At 43.6% G+C, this 25,086-nt stretch overlaps 1 protein-coding gene and 1 pseudogene across 10 annotated transcripts; one reads left to right on the top strand and one right to left on the bottom strand.

Annotated features, from left to right (window-relative positions):
* Positions 1–207: 207 nt before the first annotated feature.
* Positions 208–21,132, bottom strand: LOC148000867 (disks large homolog 5-like). Of its 10 annotated transcripts, none has more exons than XM_087586829.1 (7): positions 15,295–15,511; positions 11,855–12,086; positions 7,661–7,739; positions 6,402–6,564; positions 5,099–5,230; positions 4,263–4,439; positions 208–723 (listed from the first exon to the last, which is right to left on the bottom strand). In XM_087586829.1, the coding sequence occupies exons 3-7, from the start codon at positions 7,680–7,682 to the stop codon at positions 639–641; spliced, it is 579 nt and encodes a 192-aa protein (XP_087442955.1). In that variant the 5' UTR covers positions 7,683–7,739; positions 11,855–12,086; positions 15,295–15,511; the 3' UTR covers positions 208–638. The 10 variants fall into 10 exon arrangements, with proteins under 10 accessions (XP_087442955.1, XP_087442953.1, XP_087442961.1 ...); XM_087586827.1 differs by having other exon boundaries at positions 11,863–12,086; XM_087586830.1 differs by lacking the exon at positions 15,295–15,511 and adding an exon at positions 21,021–21,132 and having other exon boundaries at positions 212–723.
* Positions 7,773–11,766, top strand: LOC148000868 (ribosome biogenesis regulatory protein homolog; annotated as a pseudogene).
* Positions 21,133–25,086: the final 3,954 nt, after the last annotated feature.

The following is a 25,086-nucleotide window of genomic DNA, read 5'->3' as shown; positions in this document are numbered from 1 at the left end:
GCACAGGGATGAAGCGAGGATATTTTTCCTCATGAAGGGGGATCCACGGAGCCTGACACACTGTCTACATCGAGAGCACAGTTTCCTGTGCAGCTCTGGCTGCTGTGAACTGATGGTGAAGCCTACGCTGCATGAGACTTGCAGAAAACCACTGTTGCCTTACACTTGTGCTGTTACAGGAGGAAGAACCACACACGACTCAGGACGGTCTTGTGAGTGAAGGGTTAAAGGTCACGTTTTTATTTATAGGCAAACATTAATTTATTCAAGAACATTTTAAATTGGGGAGTCAATCAGTTCAATGCATATAGCCTTAGGAATATGGCATATTAATTAAAAAAACTAAAGTTAACAAATGAATAACAAAACTTCAAACTTAAACAAATAAAACCAAATGCATAAAACAACCAAACTTCAAAGTAAAAACCAAATATAACAAGTAAATTATTCAGCGTTCAATTGCTGCTGATTTTTCAACATATAACCCCAGCCTGTTGCTGGCTTTGCAAACACAGCAGAATGGCAGGTAAGATGGTAAAAATCTCGTCAAGAGGAATGTAGACGCCTCATTCGGGTTGGTTGGTTGTTGTATGGTTACGAGGACTGAGATGCGGGAGGTGTTGTCAATCTTTGCACCCTCAGTGCTCCTGCTGGACAGGTCTGTCTCTGAGAGCTGTAGTCCTGGTCTGGGCCATGGGCAAGCGTCTGCTGGAGTGTTCAGACCTAGGGGTAGAAAAGGCCTGGTGAGGACCTGCCATGTCACTTCTCCCATACACAGCGCACAATTCAGCAGGATAATCCAGGATGATCTTTCATCTGAGGTCATTTTCTCATGCCCAAGAGAGAAGGGTAAGAGACCCCACAGGCCTGCATATTTTCCCAGCTTTTAAAACTGCTAAAAATTGAACAGTAAAAAGCAGATAATTCCAATTTTCCATGTATATTATATTTTAAAATCATGTAGCAATGTCTCAATGTCAGATGAGGAGAGATGTGAACAACCTAGAAAACAATAGGAAGGCCTTGGAGGCCTGTCCATCACTGAAATGAAGACTATTATTATTCCTCCAGTGCAGGAATATGCCTGGGGTCCACTTACAACCTCAAAATCTGCAAAGACCCAGAGAAACAATATCTCAAGAACTACATGCACACTGAAGTGATATTATATTTGGCAAGAATATGCTGCATGGAAATATTGCCAAGGGTGGGCATTGAACTCTAAAGGAGATACTCATGCAGAAAATAAACTATACCACTCCTTTGTTTATGGGTATCATAAAACTATTTGTGGGGAGACTTAAAGGCACTGGGCTCAGATAATACAAGAGAGCTCAGACTGGAGGGATCAGTACACACTAGCCAGAATCTCTATGGATCACATACACTTCATGGATGAAATTTCCTTTAAAATGGACAGGAATAATATTCTGAGCTGCTCCTAGCTGACAGATGCTGAGAACTATGGAGAAAGTCACACACCCAATAAGACAGTTCATAAGCACAGGGAATCTACTTGGGTCCTCTCATCCTGTGCTTTCAAAACATCTCAGTGACACCGAAATGATGCCGCATCTTCCCAGCCAAGGCCTTTTGCTCAGTGACCAGTTTTTTCTGATTCAGGGCATCCTGCAGACTTTCCTCCATTCTCTCCTCATCCTGGTCATTAGAAGATTATATTGCCCATGGAGACAGGCATGTATACAGAGACAGACAGACAGACAGACACACCTTTGAACTCACCCAAATATATTTGTTCACTCATACAAGCAGAGTATTTTGAAGAATGTGCTTAGTTTCCCAGTTAATGATAATAGAAGAGATCACCCAGTCTACTATTGTGGCATAAGAAAAAAAACCTGGAATGGGGTAAGTACACAGTGAGCATAGGCTAAAGACAGCTCAGCCAATAAAGTGTATTCCCCTGAAAATCAGAAATTAGAAATGTGACATCTAGGCCTGTTAGCCAAGCCTGTTTAGCAAGTTCACAAGGCTGTGCACAGGAGGCTGATTTCAGGCAACAGAGCACTGGGTGGGGGCAGGTGAGCCTCTTCTGTCCTCTGCTCACTGTTTCCCAGTGCATGCAAAGTGAGCTGCATTTTTTCAATATGAGGTCCCTTTAGGATACAGTACCTGACAGGGCAGCCAAACTACCAGCACAAACAGCTAGGAAATCTCCATAACCACAATCCAAGGTAAAACTTGGACTGGGATGCTATCAGATATAATTCGAGTGAGATAAGACTGACTGATTCAAAGTCAAATGCTGGCAGGTATAGTCAAACTCAGCCACAGTCCATGGAAATGCTGGACAACATTGTACCTTTCCACTTTCTGACTGGTGAACTTCTGGATAATTTTGCTTCATGGCTGCTCTGAGGTGAACCACTACAACACTAATGTGCCACAGTTTCTCTGCTGACACCTACTTCTTGTTCTGGAATCGCTGTGTCAAAGGTTGAACTTTCACAAGAGTTGTGCATGGCTTCTCACAGGGGTACCCATTTGACACCTCCAGCAATGTCTGAGGGTCATCACTTTCTAAACCCTCCTTGCAGATGATTTTCACTCAGATCAAATGATTTTGAATAACAATGGTTAAGAGTGCCACAACACAACACAGGGTGAGTGCTTTGGACGATTTTGAGCCTAAGTTTCTGTCTGAGGCAAAGATGTGATTCCACCTCAGCATAACTCCTGGACATCTTCTGCTTGCAGATTCAACTCTAAGCAAATTCATCTTTCAATTAACAAATTCCAGACCAAACTCCAAAGCCAAGGTATATTCAACCAAGTTTAGGCCAATCTGGAAAAAAAGTGGTGGCAGGTAACGATTAACATAACCAGGATGTTGAGAAGACACAACAAGCACGTGACCTTCCAGTGTTACTGCACAGGAGAGCAAAGCAGGCAGAAGAGCCCTGAGTCAGCAGTTTCCACACTCAGGTACATGGATTTCACACAGCAGCCTCTCCTCACATCCTTGTACCCCATTCCTGAGATTTCTCCAAGTAATGTCAATGTTGATGAATAGTTTTCCCACTGTAATAATTTCAATAGTAATCAATACCCCATTAAGAACAGTTTGAAACTAATTGGAAACATTGTGTTTCCTCTTCTTCTCTCTTTTACATTTATATATGTGTACATATAACTAATACAATATATATAAATATGTGTCTGTGTTCAGAAACTTGTTGTGTTCACACACACACACACACATATGCACAAACACACATATACACACACTTCTATATGTAAGCACCCATACCGCAAACACTTAAAACAAGCAACTCCCAATGTAACATATGTACCATAGCCATAACCATGTTCACACATCTGTGCCCAACGACACAAACACACACACACACACACACATACACACACACACAGAGTCAGAGAGAAATGGAGAGGGGGAGGGAGGAAAGGAGGGAGGGGGAGAGAGAGAGGGAGAGAGAGAGAGAGAGAACAGAAATCATAAGTGAGAAGCAGAAAAGAATGAGGAGGCCATCCTTCTGGAAGCACAGTTGTTGAATACAGATTAGGCAAAGGAAATGTGTCAAGTGAGAGCGTAGACACTGCTATCCATCCCTTATAGAGTAAACCTGTATGGGGAATGCACTTCTTGGGCACACGAGGTTGAGAGAGTTGGAGAAAAATTTCCCTCTAACCCTCACATATCTCACACAAACCCTCACCCTGAGAGAAGCCTTTCTTACATCCCTGTTCATCCAGTCAGCTCCAGGACAGAAGCCCCAGGAAAGAACACTAAAATGACATAGAACAGGACTGACAAACGGCTTCTCAAGCTCCGTCACTATGAACCACCATTTGAACAGGCAGAAGGGACCATTTTCAATGTACGGGGGAAAAGGAGAGAAAGTCCACAAGCCCCATCATAACTGACAATGATATCCATTCTTTTGGCAATTGAACTGAACTCTAATCAGTTCTGTGCACTACAAAGACGGCTACCACATGGCATCCCTCTAGCATAATGGCATGTAAGTGTGCAATGTGTGATCAAAAGATCCTCCTTAAGGAAATGCATTTTCTAGTTGAGCAGGAGGATTTGGTTGTCAATCCTCCAGTTTCTTCTGTGAAGCTAACATCACAGAAAGTTTTGTAAATGGGCAAAGAAATGAACAACTGGATGAGTCCTAGGAGAGTGTCTGGATAAGTTGGAGAAAGGTTAAATTGGTTTGACTTGGTTTCTGCTTAGATATCAGGAAAACCTGCCCTTGATGCTTCATTCATCCTACCTTAGGCTGCTTGGTACACGGATTTTCATACTGGCTTCCCCACAGAACCTTGTTGTTTCCTTAATGGATTCTTCCAGTGCAATCTGATCCCTTAGAAGCCCTTTGTACTCATTCCATGCTCTCTGGGCATTGTTCTTCAGCTCAAAACACTCAGTTAGGAGGGGGCAGAAGCTGCGGCTGAGACACAAAGAAAAAATGGTGAATCCCAGCCAGGCTCCAACTTCCTCCCACTTCTCCAAGTCCATTCCTCCTTCTAGGGTCCTGATCAGAAGAGAGCCCCAGATTATAGTCCACGTCCACAGTAGCCCTGGAGCATAACCTAGAGACAGGTCAAATGGAGAAAAGAGCAACATTCCAGAAGACTCAGGGCACTTCTCAAAAACCTGACACCATTGATTCAAGTTTTTCCTAGAAGTGAACTTAATCGTTATGTGTGCTTATATGTCCATTTTATTAGAATGTCCCTTGGAGGCCAATCTTTCTATGTGTCCTGTGTGTGTGTGTGTGTGTGTGTGTGTGTGTGTGTGTGTGTGTGTGTGTGTGTTTCCTGTCAGAGCCCCAGAGCATCAGGATTGATTGATGACTCCATCATTGTGCACACATTTTCTATGTACAGGATCCCTATTTGGGAAGGACAATGACTGATGAATCTCACAGTCTCTTTCCATTTGTTGAAACTATCTACAAGAGGTAAAAATCCTAGAGCCTTCCTTAGAGACAGGCTCCTTGGTATGCTTCAAACACTATAAAGCCTGACCTCACTTTATTTCAAAGATAAGAATGGGCTGACACATGCTGTGCCTAGTGCTGGGGTCACAACCTTGTAAGATACTCACCAGTACCAGTCATTTTCCAGTGTAAGGTTTTTACATTTGACCAAAGCGGTATTGATCTGCTCGCTCATTTTCTTCATGTCGGTCATCACTTCCTCGTGCTGCATCATGAGCATCTCGGACTCAAACTTGTTCCTGCGACAGGGCGTGGTCCAAGGATCAAATAACATTAGGAATGAAGGATTCAAGAATTACATGAATTTAGACTGAATCCTGAACTACTCCAGCCTAGGACATGCCACGCCCTTACTTTTTGGTACTGGGTGCATTTGGTATTTATTCAGTTTATTATTATGGACACAGGTACAGCAGTGCCAGGAAACAAAAGCAGGGAGCTGATTTGCTTGAGCTCCCTGACAGGGTTTGAAGGAATAGACTAGCTTGCCAAGAACATTCGAGCGTCCTGTGCCACCATCCAGGCTCCAACTTAAACCCATGAAGACTATTCTCCTGTTCTTAGGTAACAATTCTCAATCATAGAATCTATTGCTACATGAAAACCCAAAGGAACATGGACAGTATTTACAGGGAAAAGAATTTATAACACACACCAGGAGATTCCCATGTGTGTCCACCTGAGCAGATGTGAAATGTTCTACTGCTCAAAGTGAGGCTCTCACCCACATCATTATCATGCCATGGAAATTGAAACAGGATAATTCTCAGGCCAAATCAGAACACAGAATACCCAGATCTTAAGTTATACACACAAACGCACTCACACATGCATACACACACACAAACTCACACAAAACACACACACTCTCTCTCTCTCTCTCTCTCTCTCTCTCTCTCTCTCTCTCTCTCTCTCTCTCATACAATTAGAATGCCAAATAAATACAAGAATGTGGCATTATCTCAAAATACAATCAATAAAATCAGAGAAAAGCAATGATACCCTGTTGACAGTGCAGTCACACACGTGAGGCAGCAAGAGGGATTAGGCCCCTCCAGCTCTTCACAGGACCTATTGAACCCAAAGCACCTCCACGTCAATTACAACAATGACTGCTCATAACCAGAGCACCTAGAAATTCCCACAAGCCAACACCTGTCCAGTCTCCTTAAATCACACAATAAGAGCTCACACACTACTACCCTCATTCCCAAACTGTGATTCAGGCCACAGGTTATGATTTACGTTTGTAGGAATCAAAACAGCCTGTGCCACCACCATCTCATTCCCATCTGATCTTCACATTCTGATACAATCAGGAAAGTGATTTTGACCATGAGCCCACCCTGGAGTTGTAGCCTACTGTGATGTGAGGAAATGTGGATTTAACAGAACTTGCATTGTGACTACCTGTCATTTAAATTCTTTCCAGGGTAATCGGCCAGGATTCTCCTGAGTTCATCTCTCTCCTTTTGCATCTTGTGGAGATCAGTTTTGAGGTTCTCCAAACGCTTCATTCTCTCCTCTTCAACAGGTGTTGTGGAGCGTTGGGATGATGCCTTCTGATCAAACTCTGTAGGTGGATAAACACCAGTGAACAGGCATATATGTGGACATAGTGTCAAGAAAAACTATGCTTACTCTAAAACAGAAGTCTGAGGATGAACAGTTCTACAGATAGAGTGAATCCCTGACAGAGCAAGAAAGCGATCTTTAAGATGAACTCAGCTCGGTCCCTGTTCCCCACCATCATAGCCATAGGATGACATATGCCATCATAGATATAGACCACACCTCCTAAAGCCATTCCTCTGGCACTGAAGTTCTAAAGCTGGCCTAAACAAGAAGAATTCGAGGACCTTCTCAGCTAATGTCTGATTTTGAGGCAGGTAAGTCCTTGAGTCCAAACTGTTTAACATCTTTAATCCCTAGTCACGTGTGTTCAAGTACAAAGTAACTGAGACCATGATATATGATCAGGAGAGTATCCCTCTTGGCATCCATTACACACGTAATCTACAGGACACAGCTGAGATGAAGTGCTTCAACAGCCTATCCTGAGAGAGATACTTTGTTATTCTTACAGAGGCACATCCTGGTATTCTTTGACACTGCCCATGACATTAAAGAGATCCAAGGAAAGCCCCTTGACATATAACAGTTCCTGGTTCTCTGTCAAACTAATGATCAGAAATTGTTGAGTCTGAGTCAGCCATTTAGGAAAACTGAGGCTCTAAATCATCCGTCCTACTCATGGAAGGACCAGCTCAAGCCAAACTCCTCCAGGAAGCTCCCCTTGCCCTGCCCAGTACTCATGTGACCTCCTCAAGGACCTTTCCATTCGTCTTGTTCTCCAACGTGATAGAAGGCTGGCCTCCCTCTGCCTTGGTCTGGTCTCTGCATGGATATGATTGTCCCTCCGAAAGAGACTGAGGATCCTGGAGAACATGCCTCCTCGGGAACCCATTAGGAAATGAAGGGAAATCGCTCAGGCAGTTGGTGTCACCACAACACTGCTGACATCACAGAACATTCTAGTGTCTCCTGGATACAAGAGAATTTCCAGGGAAGACACCACCGGTGATGTCACTGGGAAATGCCATAGCTTACTTGCTAACTACCTCCACCCAGACTGACCAGGTTCTGCAGTGGCTTTTCCAGAGACTCACTTTTGAGCGAGGGAACACCCATTCGCACACTCTCCTTCCACAACTTCAGAGTTCTCACTGCTTCATTACAGCTCAGTTGCTGAGGACAGGGAGAGTTGGTTAAAGCCTTGATATGGATAGAACATCTTTGTTAACAGCCAAAAATCTAAAGACCCTCGGTGAGGGAGATTCTTCTCCCTGAAATGTATAAACCCAGGGTCCATGCATGTGACATATAGTCCAATTCCCACAGTTTTTACTGTTCCCAGGAGGCCAATATTTTCTTTCCTACACCTTTAAATGTATGCAAGTTGGAGCATATTGTTTCATGGACTGTGCCTTGGGAGGTGGCATGGTTTCAATATATTCACCCATGTTTTTTCCTGAAATCTCTGTTTCACAATCCCATTTTGTGCAATGGAAACTCCTGTTTCCGGGCAACATAGGTGCTCAGGTATAGGGCAAACATCAAGTTGTAAACGTTCTGTCTATTCTTAAAAGATAAAATCCCCAAAAGTGAGGGAAATGAGACCTAAGCAAGAGCCAAGGAGGGGCAGAATGCAGAGGTGCTGCTGGCCAAGGAAGAGCAGGAGGAAGCAGAGAAGCTGTAGCACATCATGGTGCACAGGAAGCTAGAACTGGAGATCGACCTGGGCAACCTGCTGGCTTCTGACAGCAACCCCTCGATGGTGCTGTGCCAGACCAGGGCCTTGCTGGAGGCCGAGCTGCGTGCCCTGGAGTGGGAAAACCCAGAACATCTCATCAGCCAGCTGTGGAAGCTGCTGACCAAGGGCATGGAGGAGGCAGTGGTAGTGTGCTCGCAGGAGCCTGACACAGGCCTTCCCCGCAGGAAGCCACTGCCTGGCCAAGGGCTCTCCCTTGCTGGTAGAAGTTGGTGAGCTTTAAGAGCATCCATTCCAAGAAGAGGACCAACCTCATGTGGGACGAGGTGAATGGCCAGTAGTGATGCCCTTGTAGCTACAAGCCCTCCCTGGATGACACTGAGGAGTGACTGATTGAGGTGCCTGGGTGTGCAAACTCCATGGAAGACCAGTTCTCCAAAAAGGATTTAGGCCAAGAAGAATGCATGGCCAAGAACTAGCTGGACCATCTGTGCAACTAGTCTGCATGCACAAGATGCAGATGCCCAGCTTGGCTGGCCTGCACCTTCCTGACACCAGAGTAAGGGGGAGCTGGGCTGCACCATGCAAGTGTCCAAGGTCTCCAAAGCTTCCTTGGGACACTTCCAGGAGGGTTCTGTTCTACCAGGTCTCCTGGGTATACACATATTCCACATTCTGGGGAAAAATAAAAGGTTTTCTAGTTCCAAACAATTTGGAGCAAATATGTATTTGTTCACCTATGAGCGTGTGAGTGTATATGCTCGCCTGTGTGCTTGTGTATATGTACACCACAGAACGCAGTGTTGGCCTCACTAATTAATATCAGCATGGTTAATAACAGTGGCTCTCGTTTATTATTAGTACCTCGTGATTATAGCAAATTATCAGGAGTCTGACCTCCTCAGGAGACTTCATGCTAGCCTAAGGCAGCAGTCCGCAGACCTGTTTCTGAGGACCCCTTTTTTCTTTCCTCTTTCTTTCTTTCTTTCTTTGCTTTGTTTTTGTTTTTGAAGACAAGGTCATAGACGAGGCTGCCTGAAAGTCAGAGATCCACTTGCCTCTGCCTCCTGAGTGCTGGGATTAAAGAGATGAGTCAAAACTGCCAGGCATCTAAGGACCTCTTCATGTTCTCAAAAATCACTAAGACACATACAACTTAATCTAAATGGATAGAATCTGAATCTCTATCTACTAATCATATAGTAAACATAAGAAGCTTATGAAATGTAGTTGTAGGGTATTGGGGAGAAGGGGCAGTTAGGGAATCTCTTGTCATGCAAATGTGAGGACCAGACTTTGAATCCCCATCATCCTTGTAAAGCATCATCAAGTTGACAACAAAAACTTTTACTCAATAAGTGCTGAACCCACCATAGGGCACTCTCTCAAATAAATGCTCTTTTTATATTCAGAATAGTATTAATTACATGCATATGTATGAGTGTGCTCAAATTTACGGGCACACACACACACACACACACACACACACACACACACAAAGACATGTACACACGATTTGAAAATGCACATGTAGAAAGGAGAGAAAAAACTCCCATGAGTTAACTTCTGACTTCCACATGTTTACAGTGATGCCTCTAACCCTAAACATATAAAATAAATAAATTTTAATTGAAAAGTATAGTGTTTCTTTTAATTATACAGGAACCATTAATTTATGAAGCATTCTTGCATACTTGGAATTTTGGTTGGAATTACATTTCACCACACTTCTCTCTGAGGACAAAACCAAGAAAAATATACTACATCTGTGAAATGTTTGACTCTAAATCAATTTAAGGTTGTGGTCTGAGTCATAGTCATTTGGTAGATATAGGACCTCATCCTACCTACCTCATCCAGCACACTTTAGCTGAGTGAGATCCACAATAAGAAAAACATCCTATGCATCTGCACAGAATGTAAGGGAGAAGAATGATTAAGGCTAAAGGAGAGCTTGGCAGATTAAAGGGGCACCTCCTGCTGAGCAAATGATACATGAGTTAATTATGAAGTGTTTATAATATCCCAGAACCTGTTCTTGAAGCCATCTTCACTCCATCTCATTCCGGCTTGAGAATCATGGAAAGCAGGAGCAGTGACTTTCCCACAAAACTAGGAAAACTGGATGTAGATGTCTCCATCTTCCCTGAAAGCCACAACTCCAAAGAGAGGATTCTAACCTGGATGCTTAGACCTTTAGGCACCATCTCAAAGAGACTCCTAGAAAGGGTGATATTTAAGCTGACTTGAAGGACAGGGCTGTTTGGCTGTTTAACCCATTTCTAGGTTTGTCAAATGAAGACAATGACTGAGTCTTTTGTAAGAAGAACATGAAAACGTTAAAAGCCATAGGACTGTGCCAGGGAAGTGAAGGGTCTAAGTGGTCACGGTCACCACTATTACTGTTGGCATCGTGAAGCAGGAATGAGAGACGGTGTCCACACAGCAGTGACAGGTGAGAGGTGAGTCTAATGGAAGTCAACTTCCTCATGCTCTGGATTGAAGTAACCAAGACACTGACTGCTGTGGAGATTGGAGGCAGAGGCTAAGGAGATTCCTTCTAGGAATGTGTGTCTTTTCTGAGAGATGTTCCTGGGTGGCCTTCTGTGCTCTTAACCACAGTTACTCCTACTGATAATGAATTCTGAAGTTTGTGTCCCATTAGGGTCAATTTCTTTCATTGTGGATTTAGAATCTAGTAGGCATGGGAGGTCTAAGGCCGTAAGAAAAAGTATCTAGTCTCAGAGTAGTGGTCTGGGGTTGTTCTGATCTAGGTAGCAATGTGACCTGAAAGGCAGCAGAGAGAGTCATGATTTGAGGCACCTCACAGAGCTCTGAGGAAACTACAGGGACACAAGTGACATGAGGGCATAGATGGAGGCTGGACAGAGGAAAGTAGGGGTCTATCTTTAGGGTACCTCCTACTCCCACCTTATATAGAGTCTACCTTAAGCAAAAGACTAATTCACATGTGATGGCCAGGTCTTTCATCTGATCACCTCCTAAATTTTAATGATCATATTTCCTGTCTTTTTACTTCTACTCAAAAACCCAATTCACTGGTGTGTCCATGTGTCTGCTAGTTACTTTTAAGCAAACAAATAATAGTGGATAGAAGCTAAACAGGACTGAATAAAGTATGCATATGAGGACACTAGCTAAAGATTCTGTGTGGGTTTGAGGGGCCAAGGTAGGAGAATGCTAGAGCGTGAGGCAGAAGAGGGTGGGTGGGTGGGGGAGCAGGGGCATGGGGCTAAAGGGTGGGATGGGGGCTTGTGGAGGGGAAACCAGGATGGGAGATACCCTTAGAAATGTAAATAAAGTAACCAATACAAAAGTAAAAATATAAAATCAAAAGATGTGTGTGGGGATGCCTGGGATCTTTGATCTGAGAATGCAGGCCTCCAGGGAGTCAGTAAGCTGCGTCTCCCTATATTCCTCAGGCTTCTCTTTACAGGCTCCTTGTCCATATCCATCAGCCACAGGGTGAAAATTTCAGGATGAGACAAACAAAATAATGGGATTCCTTCCTTCTGAAAGCCTTTATCTTTATCTGTGGGATGATTTTTCTCCCCAACAGTACCGTGCTTACTATGAAACCTTTAAACTTGTGGACAGAGCTGAAGAAAACTTCCAAGCCTTGCGTTTTCTGTCTGTGATTTCCAACGTGGACCCCTGGATCTTCATCATTTTCAGGACTTCAGTATTTTGGACTTTATTTCACAAGTTTTTCCCGAGACCTCTGATCTACAGAAACTGGTGTAGCCTTTCCTGGCGAGCCAACATGGAATCCACTTTGTCATGGCTTTGCATGTTCTGGTAATCTGAAAATACAGCAAACATCAGGCAAAGAATCATGGTAGAAAAAGACTTTCAACTTAAATCCTTAAAAAAATACCTCCCATGGGGAGCTAGAGAGATGCATCGGCCCTGAAGAGAACTTACTTTTCATCCAGAGGACCAGAGATTGATTCCCAGCACCCACATCAGGTGCCTCACAACCTCTGTAACTCCCGCTCCAGGGTATCTGACACCACTGTGCTCCATAAACACCTGTACTCATGTGCATGTAACCACATGTGAGCATACACACACACACACACACACACACACACACACACACACACAGAGAGAGAGAGAGAGAGAGAGAGACGTAAAAGTAATTAAGTTTAAAATATCTCCCATAATTAAGACATCTACTTTTAAAAGTACCAACTTAACAATATGCCGTCACTCTGTCTCCATAAACCCTTTTGTTCTATTTAAAAAAATGTACTATTAAGAGGCATTAAAACTTGTATGCTGTAAACAATGTTAACAGTTTTATAGAAATGATTTTAATTGCCTCCACATTTGTAACTGAGAGTTCTAAATGTTTAGAGCAGTCTTAAGACCTATGGGTTTTTATTAAAATACCATAGAAACAACACAGTTTCATTATATGCTTGTAATGTTGAGGTGGGAATTTTTGAACAAATCTAGCAATGGCTCCCATGTTTTTACAGTAAAGCCTAACTTAGTTTGTATCCTTTTTCTTGTTGTTTTGTTTGTTTGTCTGTTTTTGCCAAATGACCTAAGAATAATCTGAGTTACAGACACATTTCGGAGGAATGAATTGGGAAACTAGACCAGGTGAGGCCTTTGGAGTGACCATTTCAGAGGCTCACAGCCACAGGTGAAGACCTACAACTCCCATGGAGTTAAATGAGGCAACATGTGAGTAGGACCAACAACTCAAAGTGGATAAAAGGAAACTGATCTTTTGAAGTCTGCTCTGGAGGCAGGCGTGGTGGGGAAGGGGGTCAATAATTTGCATGATGAGTCTACAATTTTCAATTCAGGAAACCTTCATTTTCACATTGATGGATTCTTTGAAGAAGAGGATTTATGTTTCTTGGGAGAACACTGGTGTGTGACTCACCAAAGAGCTGGATTATTTACCAATTTCAGCCGTGTGAACTCATAGGGCACTTAGCACAGTGAGAGGCCCACTCAGGATGTAACCTCTGTGGAGGGTCATGGCAATGGTCCTCACAGCTGCATAGTACAGCTCCGGTCTGCTGTTAGAGGAGGGAATAAAATGGTACCTGGGGCTCCTATGAGCTCTGATAGCAGAACGAGAGCACAGCGTGGCTCAGAAGGACACTGAGGGCACTGTAATTGCTCACTTATGAGATCTCAAGGGTCAGCAACGCTATGTGTGGTCCAAAGAGAAAGTGGAGCATGGGCTGCCCCTGCACTGGGAGAGAAAGTTCTAGCTAGAGATCACAGCAAGAGCTTTCAGCATTTCTAAATCAAGAGGTGGGGATAAGATAGAGTTTTTGAGTCCTTGAGCATCCTGACACTCAGATGCTGAAGGGGTCTTAAGGTCTGCAGCCGGCAATCTCTTCCAAAGACAGGATGAGCTCCCTCTTCCAGTTCAGCAGAAAAGCAATGTTCTCAACTCTGGTTGGCCTGAAACCTCACTGACAGTATTAACTTAACTAATGTATGTATGTATGTATGTATGTATGTATTCAGTATGTATGTTTGAATGTATGTATGTCTGTTTGTATGTATTTATGTTTGTTTGTGTGTATGTATGTTTGTTTGAATGTATGTATGTATGTATGTATGTACACACTTATAGCAAAACTGAAAAACCCAAACTAGGAAAAAGGAAAAATAACTTGAGAGTATAGCACAGTTGACAAAAGTTCTTGGTTTTGGTTTAACTTGTGTTTCTATGTTTAATGTAAATGATGAATCTTTCTTCCTGTCTTAGTAGGTGTATCTTTTTGTGTTCTAATGTTAGAAGGTGCGCTATGGTAATTGCTAGAAAATTTGATAAAGCGCCAGATGAATCCATAAATGTAATTTTATAAGGTTTTCAAAGAATGATGCTTTTCTATGTAAAAGAAAAGCATCTGATATTGTTTCTACCAGCAAATAATTGGCATCAATATTTCAATCTCTAGCTATGCAAGTATAGATTTTCCAAAGTAGGTCTTAATATTACCTAAACAAAATTCCCTGGGCTTATCCAAGAGCTTAGTGTTTCTGTTTGTTTTACATGACATGCTGACAAACTGCTCTGATGACAGGCATGTCCAGTTACAGACGACTGGGCAGGGATCCTCACTGGTTGATCAGTAAAGTATTAAATCCCTGGCACAGACCTCATGCACAGCAGATGGCTGGGTGCACTTTGCTCCTTGTCCACTAGAGGGAGACAAGACTCAATGGTTGTAATGCAAATGGGATTCTCAGTAGCCATGGGCTCCTGCAGTGCTAAGATGTCCCCAGCAGAGCAAACCTGTCTGAAGAACTTCTCAGGGAGCAGGTGTTTCCTTAAAGCACTGAGATGGCTACACAGGACAACTGAAAACTGACAGGACATTCAAAGACAGTGCACAGAAGAAGGAACACATATCCTTGAGAAATGTAGAAAACCATGCAGCCTAATCACAGAAATACAGACGCTGAATTAAATGATGGACGGCCAAGCAAAACTCTGTGACTTACAGGGAGGTTATTGAGATGTAAATATTCACGATCCGCTGGGAAGTTTGTCAATTTCTACATCCTTCCTTGATAACAGCCTTGCTACAGATACACTAAGAGCCTAAAAAGTCCTAAGGTGCCAGCATTTTCAACCTGAAATTTCATTCCAAAAGAAGAACTAAAGATATTGTCAAAATTACATTTTTAAAAATTGTAGCCCTATGTTAAGTAGAAGAAAAGAAAGAAATGAAAGATACTACCAGGATAAGGACTAAACAAACAAATTCAAACACACATTTATATACAAACTACTTACAGATGGGAATAATAAATATGTCTACAAAGAAAATGTCTTGCAAAAATAAATCGAAAGCATGAATCACAGTTGCTCTTGTCCATAATTCTTTATGTTTTCCAAGATTTGAGAGGATAAGTATTCCTTTTACATGAAAATGTATTTGAAAAAGTGTCTAGAACTAAACTGAGAAAATAGGAGGAAAAGGTACTCAGGATGAACGTTGGGTCTGAAGCATCAGAATGAGCAGAGGCAGGCAGGTATGGAGGAGGGCAGCAGGCTTAGGAGCTTCATCTTGTCTTGAAAGATCCCACGCAGAGAGACCCTTACTCAAGTCTTGGGAAATCGCTGACCCCAGACACAGAGAGACCATTTTGGATGTAATAAGCAAAGGCGAGGTTTATTACAGAGACCTATTATAGAGATCTCCGGGCCGACACATATCCCGCGCAGGAGACAGAGGTGTCGGCCTCGAAACTCAAAAGTCAGAGGGTTATATAGAGAAGGCTAGGGGGTTTTGGCGTGGTTACATACAATTGGCTCATTTAAACATAGCAGTGAGAACAAAGCAGAAAGAGTACGTGTTAGAAGTCAGGGGCTTATCAGGGTCTGGAGGATGGCCCTGAGTGAGCTGGGGGGAGATGTCTTCCTGCCAGACGTCCCATGAATCAGTCCCATTAACTCAGGCTGGTTCCTGCATTCCTTTTCTTTATGGCTTGTCAGTCCTGCCTGAACAGTGTTTCCTGTGCTCCTTTATCTTTATGGCCTGCTAGTCTTGGCTGCAGGGCTTAGCCCTGTGTCTGTGGCCTTTTGGGGTTTATTCTTTTAATTTTTATATTTCTAATCCTGGAATTCGTATAATTTTCTTTTCATTCCCGTCTTCTCCTATTAAATAATTCTAATCTTAGAATTTTGATATCAAGTCTTATTTGGTCTCACCAGTTGTCTTAACTGACTGGTACTGTTGTCTCACAACCATCAACCGCACAGCACCCACTCAGTTTTTAACAAAAGCAATTAACCTGTTTGTCACTCAGGAGCCAAAAACTAAAACCAAGAAAATTATTAATAATGGCCCAGCTGTAGCAGAGAGTAGGGTAGTCATCCAGGGAGATCTACTAAACTAGCTCTCAAACCATCTCTTATGTGTTTTTCTGTCTGTCTTTGTCTAACCCTTTTTTAAGTTTATTTATGGAGTCCTTAATTACTCTTGAATAAGCAACATTTTTTCAGTGTAGCACACAGGCTCCTTCTTTAAGGAATATCAGGTCTAATCTTTTCTTATTTTGAAGGACTACCTCTGAGAGGGAGGTTAGGTATTCTTGGAGGTCAGCTAAAAAGTCTTTGGCATCAGGATTCTATCTGGACACTATCTAAACCTATACACCAAGGTCATGACTGTCTTTCAGAACTTCTAAACTTATATAGGTAGTGATCCCTGAGGCACAGTCCCAAGAAGTGTTAGGAGTATTAACATATGTAATGTTACATCATTTGTAATAGAAATCAAGCCTATCTCCACACCTATCTCGATGGAACCCAGGACAAACATGACTGAATTTCCCTCTAGGTCCCAGCTCTCAGCCCTAACAGCTAGTACACGGCTGGTGAGGGCTGAGAATTGACGGCTGTCAGGGTGGTCAGCAGCACCAGGTACGGTCCTTTCCAGCGAGGCTCGAGTGTCTGGGCTCAGTGTAGCTGTTTCCGACCTGGAACTGATGGGATGTCTCAGGGGTCTCCAGGGCATAGGCTGCTGTCAGCTGTGAGCAGATTTCTTTCTGTATCACCTGTAGGTCTTTTAGCCTGGCACACAAATCATTATTACTATGGCACTATGACATGTTGGTTCAGTAACATCATCTAATACAGTCAGGGGAGCTGAGGCCCCATATAAGATCTCAAAGGGGGTAAGGCTGAATTTGGAAGGGATATTTCTTGCTCTGAAGAGAGCAAGAGGGAAGGAGTGTCACCCAGTCTGTGCCAGTCTCCATGGTCAATCTGTTCAGGATCTCTTTTAAAATTTTATTTATTTACTCTACCTGTCCTGAACTTTGAGGTCTATAAATATAATGTAATTTTTAATTGACCTCTAAATACTTGGCCACACCCTGGCTTACCTTGGCAACGAAAGTAGGGCCGTTGTCTGACCAGATTACCTTGGGCATTCCAGACCTGGGGAAGATTTCTTTCAGTATCTTCTTGATGATTGCAGAGGCCGTCTCTCGTTTGGTGAGGAAAGCTTCTGTCTATTTCTGAAAAAGTATCTACAAGCACTAGGAGATTATATTTTTCTGGTTTTATCTCAGTGAAGTTCACTTCGACTTTTCGTTAAACTCTCTAGGTCTCTTTGTCCTGTTTGTTTGTTAAGCATTTATTTATTGACGTATTTTATACTTTTTACTGTCTCTCTGGCTAAAATCTTAAAGTCTATTATATACACTTAACTATTTGGACAAATTTTTTATCTCTTAAATGAGTCTATTTTTTTATTTGGCAAAGTGAGTCTTTTCTTTGTTCTCTGGGGAGTATAGCTTCCCCTCAAGTGTGTCATTGTCCTTTATCTTTTAAGCAATTTGGGGCTTTTCTAAGTGAGGCCATCCCTTAGTCCGATCCTAGTTCTCAGTGGCTGTCTCTTGCAGGTCTGTAACCAGGATAGGCTCCTGCATAGCCATTTCCTGAGCCACTTTATCTGTTTTGTTACTGTCCCATGTCACTGAATCTCTTTCCTCCTGATATCCTGAGCAATGAATAGTACTCACAGTTGTTGGCTTCATCAGGGCATCTAAGAGATGGCAAAGGCATCTGTGGTGCTGATGTGCTGGGGGTTGGGGTTCAGCCATTCTAGATGACACTGTGTTGTCCACCATGGCAGCACCCACTTGTCTCTGACCTTCATTCATGAAGAGAACTGTTCCCGTCTGTGAACAAGGTCCTCGGCTTTCAGCAGGGGTCAATCAGCCAGTCGCAGAGGTCTTTCCTCTACCCATGTGCTTCTGTCAGTGTTTGACACTCGTGCTGTGGTGGCTCCAGGTCTGGATTGGGCAGCAAGGTGACCAGATTGTCCCCAACCGGTGGAGAATCTAGTCCATGGCAGCTGACCAGTGGTCCCATCTTTGGACACTCTATCAGCCACTCTATCACAGTTTAAGTCCTGGATTGGGTGATAATTGTTAGTGCCCGGCTGGCAGGAGTGATGTGTTCCAAGCAGAAAAGCACTAAGCCATTCATCTCCCAGCATCAGGTACTGGTGCACTGAGACAGGTCTTAAGCTCCACATACACAGTCTATAGATATGTATACACATGGCCTCATCCAGCCATTTCAGCCACGCAAGCCAATTTGGAGAGCAATTTTCTCATGAGCAAGGGATAGGGGCAGTCAGGGATGACCATGAAGTAGTGGGTGGGTTACCCGGCCCACGCCAAGGTCCACTGTTCTTCGGGCAGTCCATAAGTATTGTTCGTTGTCAGTGGCTCCGTGCACTCAAGGTCTTTGGATATTGGCCCACTGGAGCATAGGAGCACAGAGCATTGGGTCCCTGTATCCACAAAACAACTGGGCAGGCTTCTCTTCTATCTCTGTGTATAGCCAGCACCAAGAGGCTCTCCAGTGTCCCCTCTTGTTCTTTCTGGGGCAGTCCCTGACCCAATGTCTTTTTTTTTCATATTAGGCACACTGATCTTTAGTCAGGAATTCTCTTCTGTTGTCAGGTACTATCTTCTTAGGTTCCCTAACTACTGTGGCCAGTATGTGTTCTTCTCTTGTCTTTTATCTCTCTTTAGCTCTCTAACTTTTTTTTTTTTTTTTGTCTCTTTTCTTCCCTAGCTTTCTGTTCTTTTTACCTCTTTCTTTTTTAACCTTACTTTCTCTGTAACTTACACTAACTCTCAGCAACTTAACTTAACCCTTCAAATTTTTGTAACTTTTTTTTCATATCTTTTCTTTATCTTAGCCAGATTGGTGGGGCATTTTCTAGCCCCTCAGAGACCCACCCTTGGAGCCTGGCAGCAGACCTGGCACTCCCTACCTTTAGGCGTTTGAAGAGAGCAGGCAGAAGTGAGGGCCTTCCATCGTGTCTGGAACATTTTTTCTGGCCTCTAGTAGGATTTCGTCTTTCCTCGGTGGTAAAGAAGACCTGTAACAGTTACTAACAAGCATCTCAAATGGGATGGTGAGAAAACAAGGGAATCTTGAGAATAGAGGTCCACTGAAGAGGGCAAATAGCATTTAGTCACACAGCTAAGCCAGGAGGCTTTCTTGGGACAAAAAGACCTTGTGTCTGTGAAACAGAGAAGTGAGCAGAGGGGCAGTCTATCTGTTACAGGTTGTCTCTCCGGACTTAGATTTTCTCTTAAGGAGTACCTTCCTTTAGTGCCAGCTCAGTGGCTCTGTCTCTCAATAAACCCAGCCTCTGAAGGACACTAGGCTTCTAGTAAGAACTAATAACAAAAGGATGGAGAGACGTTAGAACCTGGGTGTTAGATACTAAGCAGCTGACAAAAGAATTGTAACCAGTTCACCTGGGGCTTTCAGGACCTCAGTAGCAGCCCTTTACCAAACTTTCTCAGTGGGCTAAAGGCCCATGGAAAAGAAAACATTAATCCTGACCTCGGCCACAGCCAAAGCCTGAATTCTAAATTCAAACTGGCAAAACAAAACAAAGTTCTTTACAGTTTGTTGTAGATTCTTTGAAACTATTTTAGGGGCTTCTCTGCCCCCCAACCTGGGACATTTCTACCACAGGGGCAGGAACTGGCTGCTGTGGGGATAGGATCAAAGGCATTCTCCATGCTAATGATGACCAGTGAGAAAAGTAATTTAATGCTGGAGACTGGCTCCTCTCTTGGAATAGGGCCAGCAGATAAGGCAGGCTCCTTAAAGAACTTCTCTTAATGAGCACCCTCTTTCTGTGAGCAAGAGTTGAAGGTCTGGTCACTAAAAGCAGAAATTCTTTTCTTGTTCTTGTTTTTCTTAGAGTCCTCTCCCACCTCACTCGCAGCCTTTTTAGATTATTCTTTATGTAGCATTTTTAACACAGCCTGTCCCTTTTTTATAGCCTGTTGACAGCATTTCTGATCTTTTAGGCAGCTACGCACTAAGTGTCAAACCGGCTGAAACTCCGCCTTTAAGATTCCTTGTTCTCAAGCAAAATTTAAATCCTTTTCTAGCTTATCTCAGCTGTCTACTGTGAGATTCCCAGAGATGGCGAACCAAGGTGTAGTAATTCACTAAGAAATCTCTCTATAGTGTTTCTTTTTACCTTAAGCCTTTTACTTTTAAACAGCTCCTGAAGAGCCAGAAAAATTGGGTGAGACTTGAGAAGTCCCCATGTTCGCTGTAGCAGCTCCGCAGCTAATTTTACTCCCCCCTACTGTGTGCTGGGAGCACAAGCACAGATAAAACACTATGTTTTAAAAACTTAACGTTGGCTATCAACCAACACACCACCACTAGAGCGGCGTCCATAAAATTAAGTTTCTTACTCACTATACTTGTTTTATACAGGAGGCCTAATCTGGGGAACTTTTTTTTTTTTTTTTTTTTTTTTTACGAGCGGTTTTGTCCTCAAGGTTTTTGCTAATGTCTGTTTACACAACTGTTAACAGCAGCTAGGCTGATCAAGGGGAGTAAAGGGAGGCGCATCTCTCTTTGGGGAGGAGGCTCAAGAGAGAAAGACAAAACTCCCTGGCAGAAAACAATTTCTCTCAAGCAAATTATTTTTAACTCTTAACTTAAGCACCAAGAGGACCAAGTAAAACTCTATGACGAACAAAGCAAACAGTTTCATGATTTCAAACACAGTCGTCAGTCCAAGATTTTAAACACAGTCGTCAGTCCAAGATTTCAAACACAGTCGTCAGTCTAAATTTAAAAACGAAACAAAAGCCAAAAAGACACTTGACAATACCACAGAAAACAAGCCAGACAAACAATATCAAGACAAAGCATCTTATAACCAACTTTCACAGATGCCTGGTACCTTCAGTACGTGGCCCAAACTGTAGCTTAACCTTAGCTGCTTTTGGGATGAGATGGACCATCTGATTCCACCTCCCAACAGGATTCCAGAGTGTCCTCTTGTCCTAACGACCAAGCACACTTGTCCGTGCCTATATTTAAATAGGCAGCCGAACTCGACCTCTGACGGAGTGGGATTCCTCGTCCACTCCCGCCTAGGTAAAAGGAGCATTTCATCTCCTTTGTTCCAGAAAACCAGAGTCAGGTCCTCCTGACTGTCCATAGCCGGGCTCTCCCGACTGTTCTCTGCCCGTGGAACGTCTTCCAGGGGCTGCAGCCTTGCGGGCCCGGGGCGTCCCCCCTTCCGCAGCCAGAGGGTCCTCACGAACCACAAAGGCAGCTGCACTGAGTGGGGATACACATCCACTCTCCTAGAACAGGGCAGGAACACACATCCACCCTCCTAGCACAGGGCAGGAATACACATCCACCCTCTCAGCACAAGGCAGGAACACACATCTGCCCTCTTACCACAGGGCAGGAATACCCATCTGTCCTCTTAACACTGACCAGTACTAAGACACACATATATACACACACGGTGGAACCAAAACAGAGACAGACACAGACTGACAAATGCGGCGCCGCTCACACAGAAACACTCAGACAAACATCTAACTCACCTCTAAGGGGTCTTCGGAGTCTGGGGTGGTCGCGAAGATCCCGGACGAGCCCCCATAAATATGAAAGATCCCACGCAGAGAGACCCTTACTCAAGTCTTGGGAAATCGCTGACCCCAGACACAGAGAGACCATTTTGGATGTAATAAGCAAAGGCGAGGTTTATTACAGAGACCTATTATAGAGATCTCCGGGCCGACACATATCCCGCGCAGGAGACAGAGGTGTCGGCCTCGAAACTCAAAAGTCAGAGGGTTATATAGAGAAGGCTAGGGGGTTTTGGCGTGGTTACATACAATTGGCTCATTTAAACATAGCAGTGAGAACAAAGCAGAAAGAGTACGTGTTAGAAGTCAGGGGCTTATCAGGGTCTGGAGGATGGCCCTGAGTGAGCTGGGGGGAGATGTCTTCCTGCCAGACGTCCCATGAATCAGTCCCATTAACTCAGGCTGGTTCCTGCATTCCTTTTCTTTATGGCTTGTCAGTCCTGCCTGAACAGTGTTTCCTGTGCTCCTTTATCTTTATGGCCTGCTAGTCTTGGCTGCAGGGCTTAGCCCTGGGTCTGTGGCCTTTTGGGGTTTATTCTTTTAATTTTTATATTTCTAATCCTGGAATTCGTATAATTTTCTTTTCAGTCTCAAGTGTGGATTCATGACCCAAACCTCACAGAGAAGTGGCTGCAAGAGTGGCAGTTTTCACACTGGGGTGTAATGGGTGGGTCAGCAGTAGGAGCTAGAGTTCTGGCAGGCCCTGCCTGCTTGTAACTGGAGGCTTTGAAATGAGGGCAGTCTGATGGATGGAGTTGGGGGCTCAACCTGGGATGTGGACTATGACAGGGGAGGACAGGGGCACCAGCGACCATGGGAGCATGAGAGCATGTGTCACACCTGATACAGTGCTGCAGGCTTTGTACTGGACAAGGTAAGGAAGTAATGAATCTGTAAACAGCCTGGCCCTGGTTTTTCATGCTATGAAACCCACCGAATCAGAGGGAGGGGTATTTTATGATTTATGTACTTGAAAGGGGACATAGAGACTCTATGTGCAGGGGCATAGAAGCTTAGTTGAAAGACTCCCCTCAAAGATAAAAAGGAGTCAAAGGCTCTGTCCTCTGAATGTGAACAAAAACTAGTGTTAGGCTCAGCAGAATTCAAACCACTAAGGGTATTGATTGAATTCAACGATGTGGCTATAGGATAGCACCAGGAGTAAATCCATCACAGCATGGTGGTTTTTGAACAAGCACCATGGCCATCAGAATACAAAGGGAAGAGCACAGAATCATGGGAAATCAAAGTGGTAATACCATGACACATGGCAGAAAGATTCAGGCAAGATGGAGCTGGATTCAGGTAGCAGGGGAAAAGGAGTTGAGTACACAGTGGCTTAGGAAGCACAGCTAATGGGATCTACCATCTGACTCATGGGAACCACCATGTGACTCATGGGATCTACCATGTGACTCATGGGATGTACCATGTGACTCATGGGATCTACCATGTGACTCATGGAATCCACCATATCATTGGAGTCTCTGTCTTTTAAGTTCCATTGCAGTTGACCACTTTTTGTCTCTGAGTGTCTGTGTTCCCATAAAATGCTTGTGAATGGAGAAGCACTGTGAAAGAGTGTCTCTTCCCCCTAAATTTCCAGTTTTCCTGGACAATAGGTTATGACTCCTGGCTGAGATTTCTGTGGATTTTTCAGGAGCTTAAGTGACAGTTGATTGGCTTTGTCACTTCTCTGTTGCTGGCATTAAATATGTGTACAAAAGCAACAGTTAAGGGAGAGAAGTTTACTTTGTTTTATAGTTGCAAGATGCACCACAGTGGAAAGTCAAGACAGCAGGAGCCTGAGAGCTGTTGTACTGACTGCAGGCAGAGAGCAGAGGAAGACTCTGGTCTTCAGATCACTTCATTTCTCTTATCCAGTCCACTATCCCAGTCAACCACAGAGGGTGGGTCTTCCCACTTCAATCAGTCTAATCAGAAGAGTTCTGCACAGGCATGTCCCAAGGCTAACCTACATCTAGTAATGCCTTATATAATAGAGCTAATAATCAAATGAACTTCCACTTGGGTGCCTAGAGGTGTGTCTCCAGGGAGATTCCAGGTGCTGTCAAGTTGATGATCAACAAACACTAACCACCATGCAAACTATGAAGACGAGTTCTTCATTTAGACTCAAGCTACTTGCCATGTATTCCTAGAAGTTTGGGAGAGTAGAATTTCCATAAATATCAAAACCTGAAGAACCTTCTCACTTACCAGTCAGGCATGCTAGACCAACACTTCTGAAACTGTGACCTGGACAAGCACCAGTAGCTTCATTACCTGGGAATTATCAGAAATGCAAATTTTAACTCTACTCAACCTATTCTCTGGATGAAGCCAATCACCTCCTCTCATTGGACGGCCTGGAATGGATGCTTTCTCTTCCCAGAATGGCCTCCAGGTGCAGCAAAGCTAAGTTCACAGCTAATTGCACTTGGGTGTTTGGGGCTTCCTTTTCCTGCCCTTCACAATTACCTGACTTAGTAAAAAGAATCAGCGGGCCCCATCTGTTATTGACAAGTTGACCAATCCAGAATTGAGAAAAGCAAGATTTAGAAATCACTTTAGTCTTGAAAATCAGTACTATGCAGGTAGCATGTCTTACCATGCCCTGCAAAGAATCTACAAAATTCAGAAAGCTTGGTTTTTGTTGTTATTCCTATTAACAGAATGCTAAAACTAAGAAGGACTAAACAGGTGACCCAGGTGACATATAGAACAACATATTTAAATGGGGACTTTCAATTTCAGAGTTTTAGAGCAAGAAGATGTGGGATGAACAGCTGAGAGTTCCAGTGTTGATGAAGAAGTAGAAGAAACAAATGCTACCTGGGAATGGTGGGCGCCTTTGACGCCTCAAAATCCACTCCCACTAACACACCTCCATCTTGCCTCCAGACCTTAAAGCTCTGGTGGTCTGGGAGTCCCCTGGAGCTGGAAAGGATGTAAAGGTCAAGAACTGCGATTGTTGTACAACCTGAGACGTTCCAGAGCCTCATGAATTCCTTTGATGGTTTGCTGCCCAACACTTCTGAAGAATCTGACACCTCCACTCCACAAAAGGAACAAAATTGAAAGTTGCCTGGTTTGTCACCTCTAGAGTTAAGTCTGGTGAAGGCACCTTCTGTTTAGGGGACCAATGTGATGCAGGAGGTGAGGATGTATGACTGAGGACCTTATGGTCTCTTCAGGTGCATGAATGTATGTTGGGACCCTGATAATCTTCTCTATGTATTTATCTCTCTGTATATTTCTGTCACTTCTACTGATTCGAGTCAAAGATCTAAAAAAGAAGGGAAGTGAGCCCTCCTGGGACAACAGCTACTGCTGCCCCTGGGATGATACACAACTTCC

Source organism: Rattus norvegicus, chromosome 15 (genome assembly GCF_021556685.1).
Source record: "Rattus norvegicus strain SHRSP/BbbUtx chromosome 15, alternate assembly SHRSP_T2T, whole genome shotgun sequence".
In the NCBI taxonomy this organism is placed as follows: domain Eukaryota; kingdom Metazoa; phylum Chordata; class Mammalia; order Rodentia; family Muridae; genus Rattus; species Rattus norvegicus.
The sequence above is the reverse complement of the archived record's forward strand: the minus strand, read 5'-3'. Positions and strand labels throughout refer to the sequence as shown.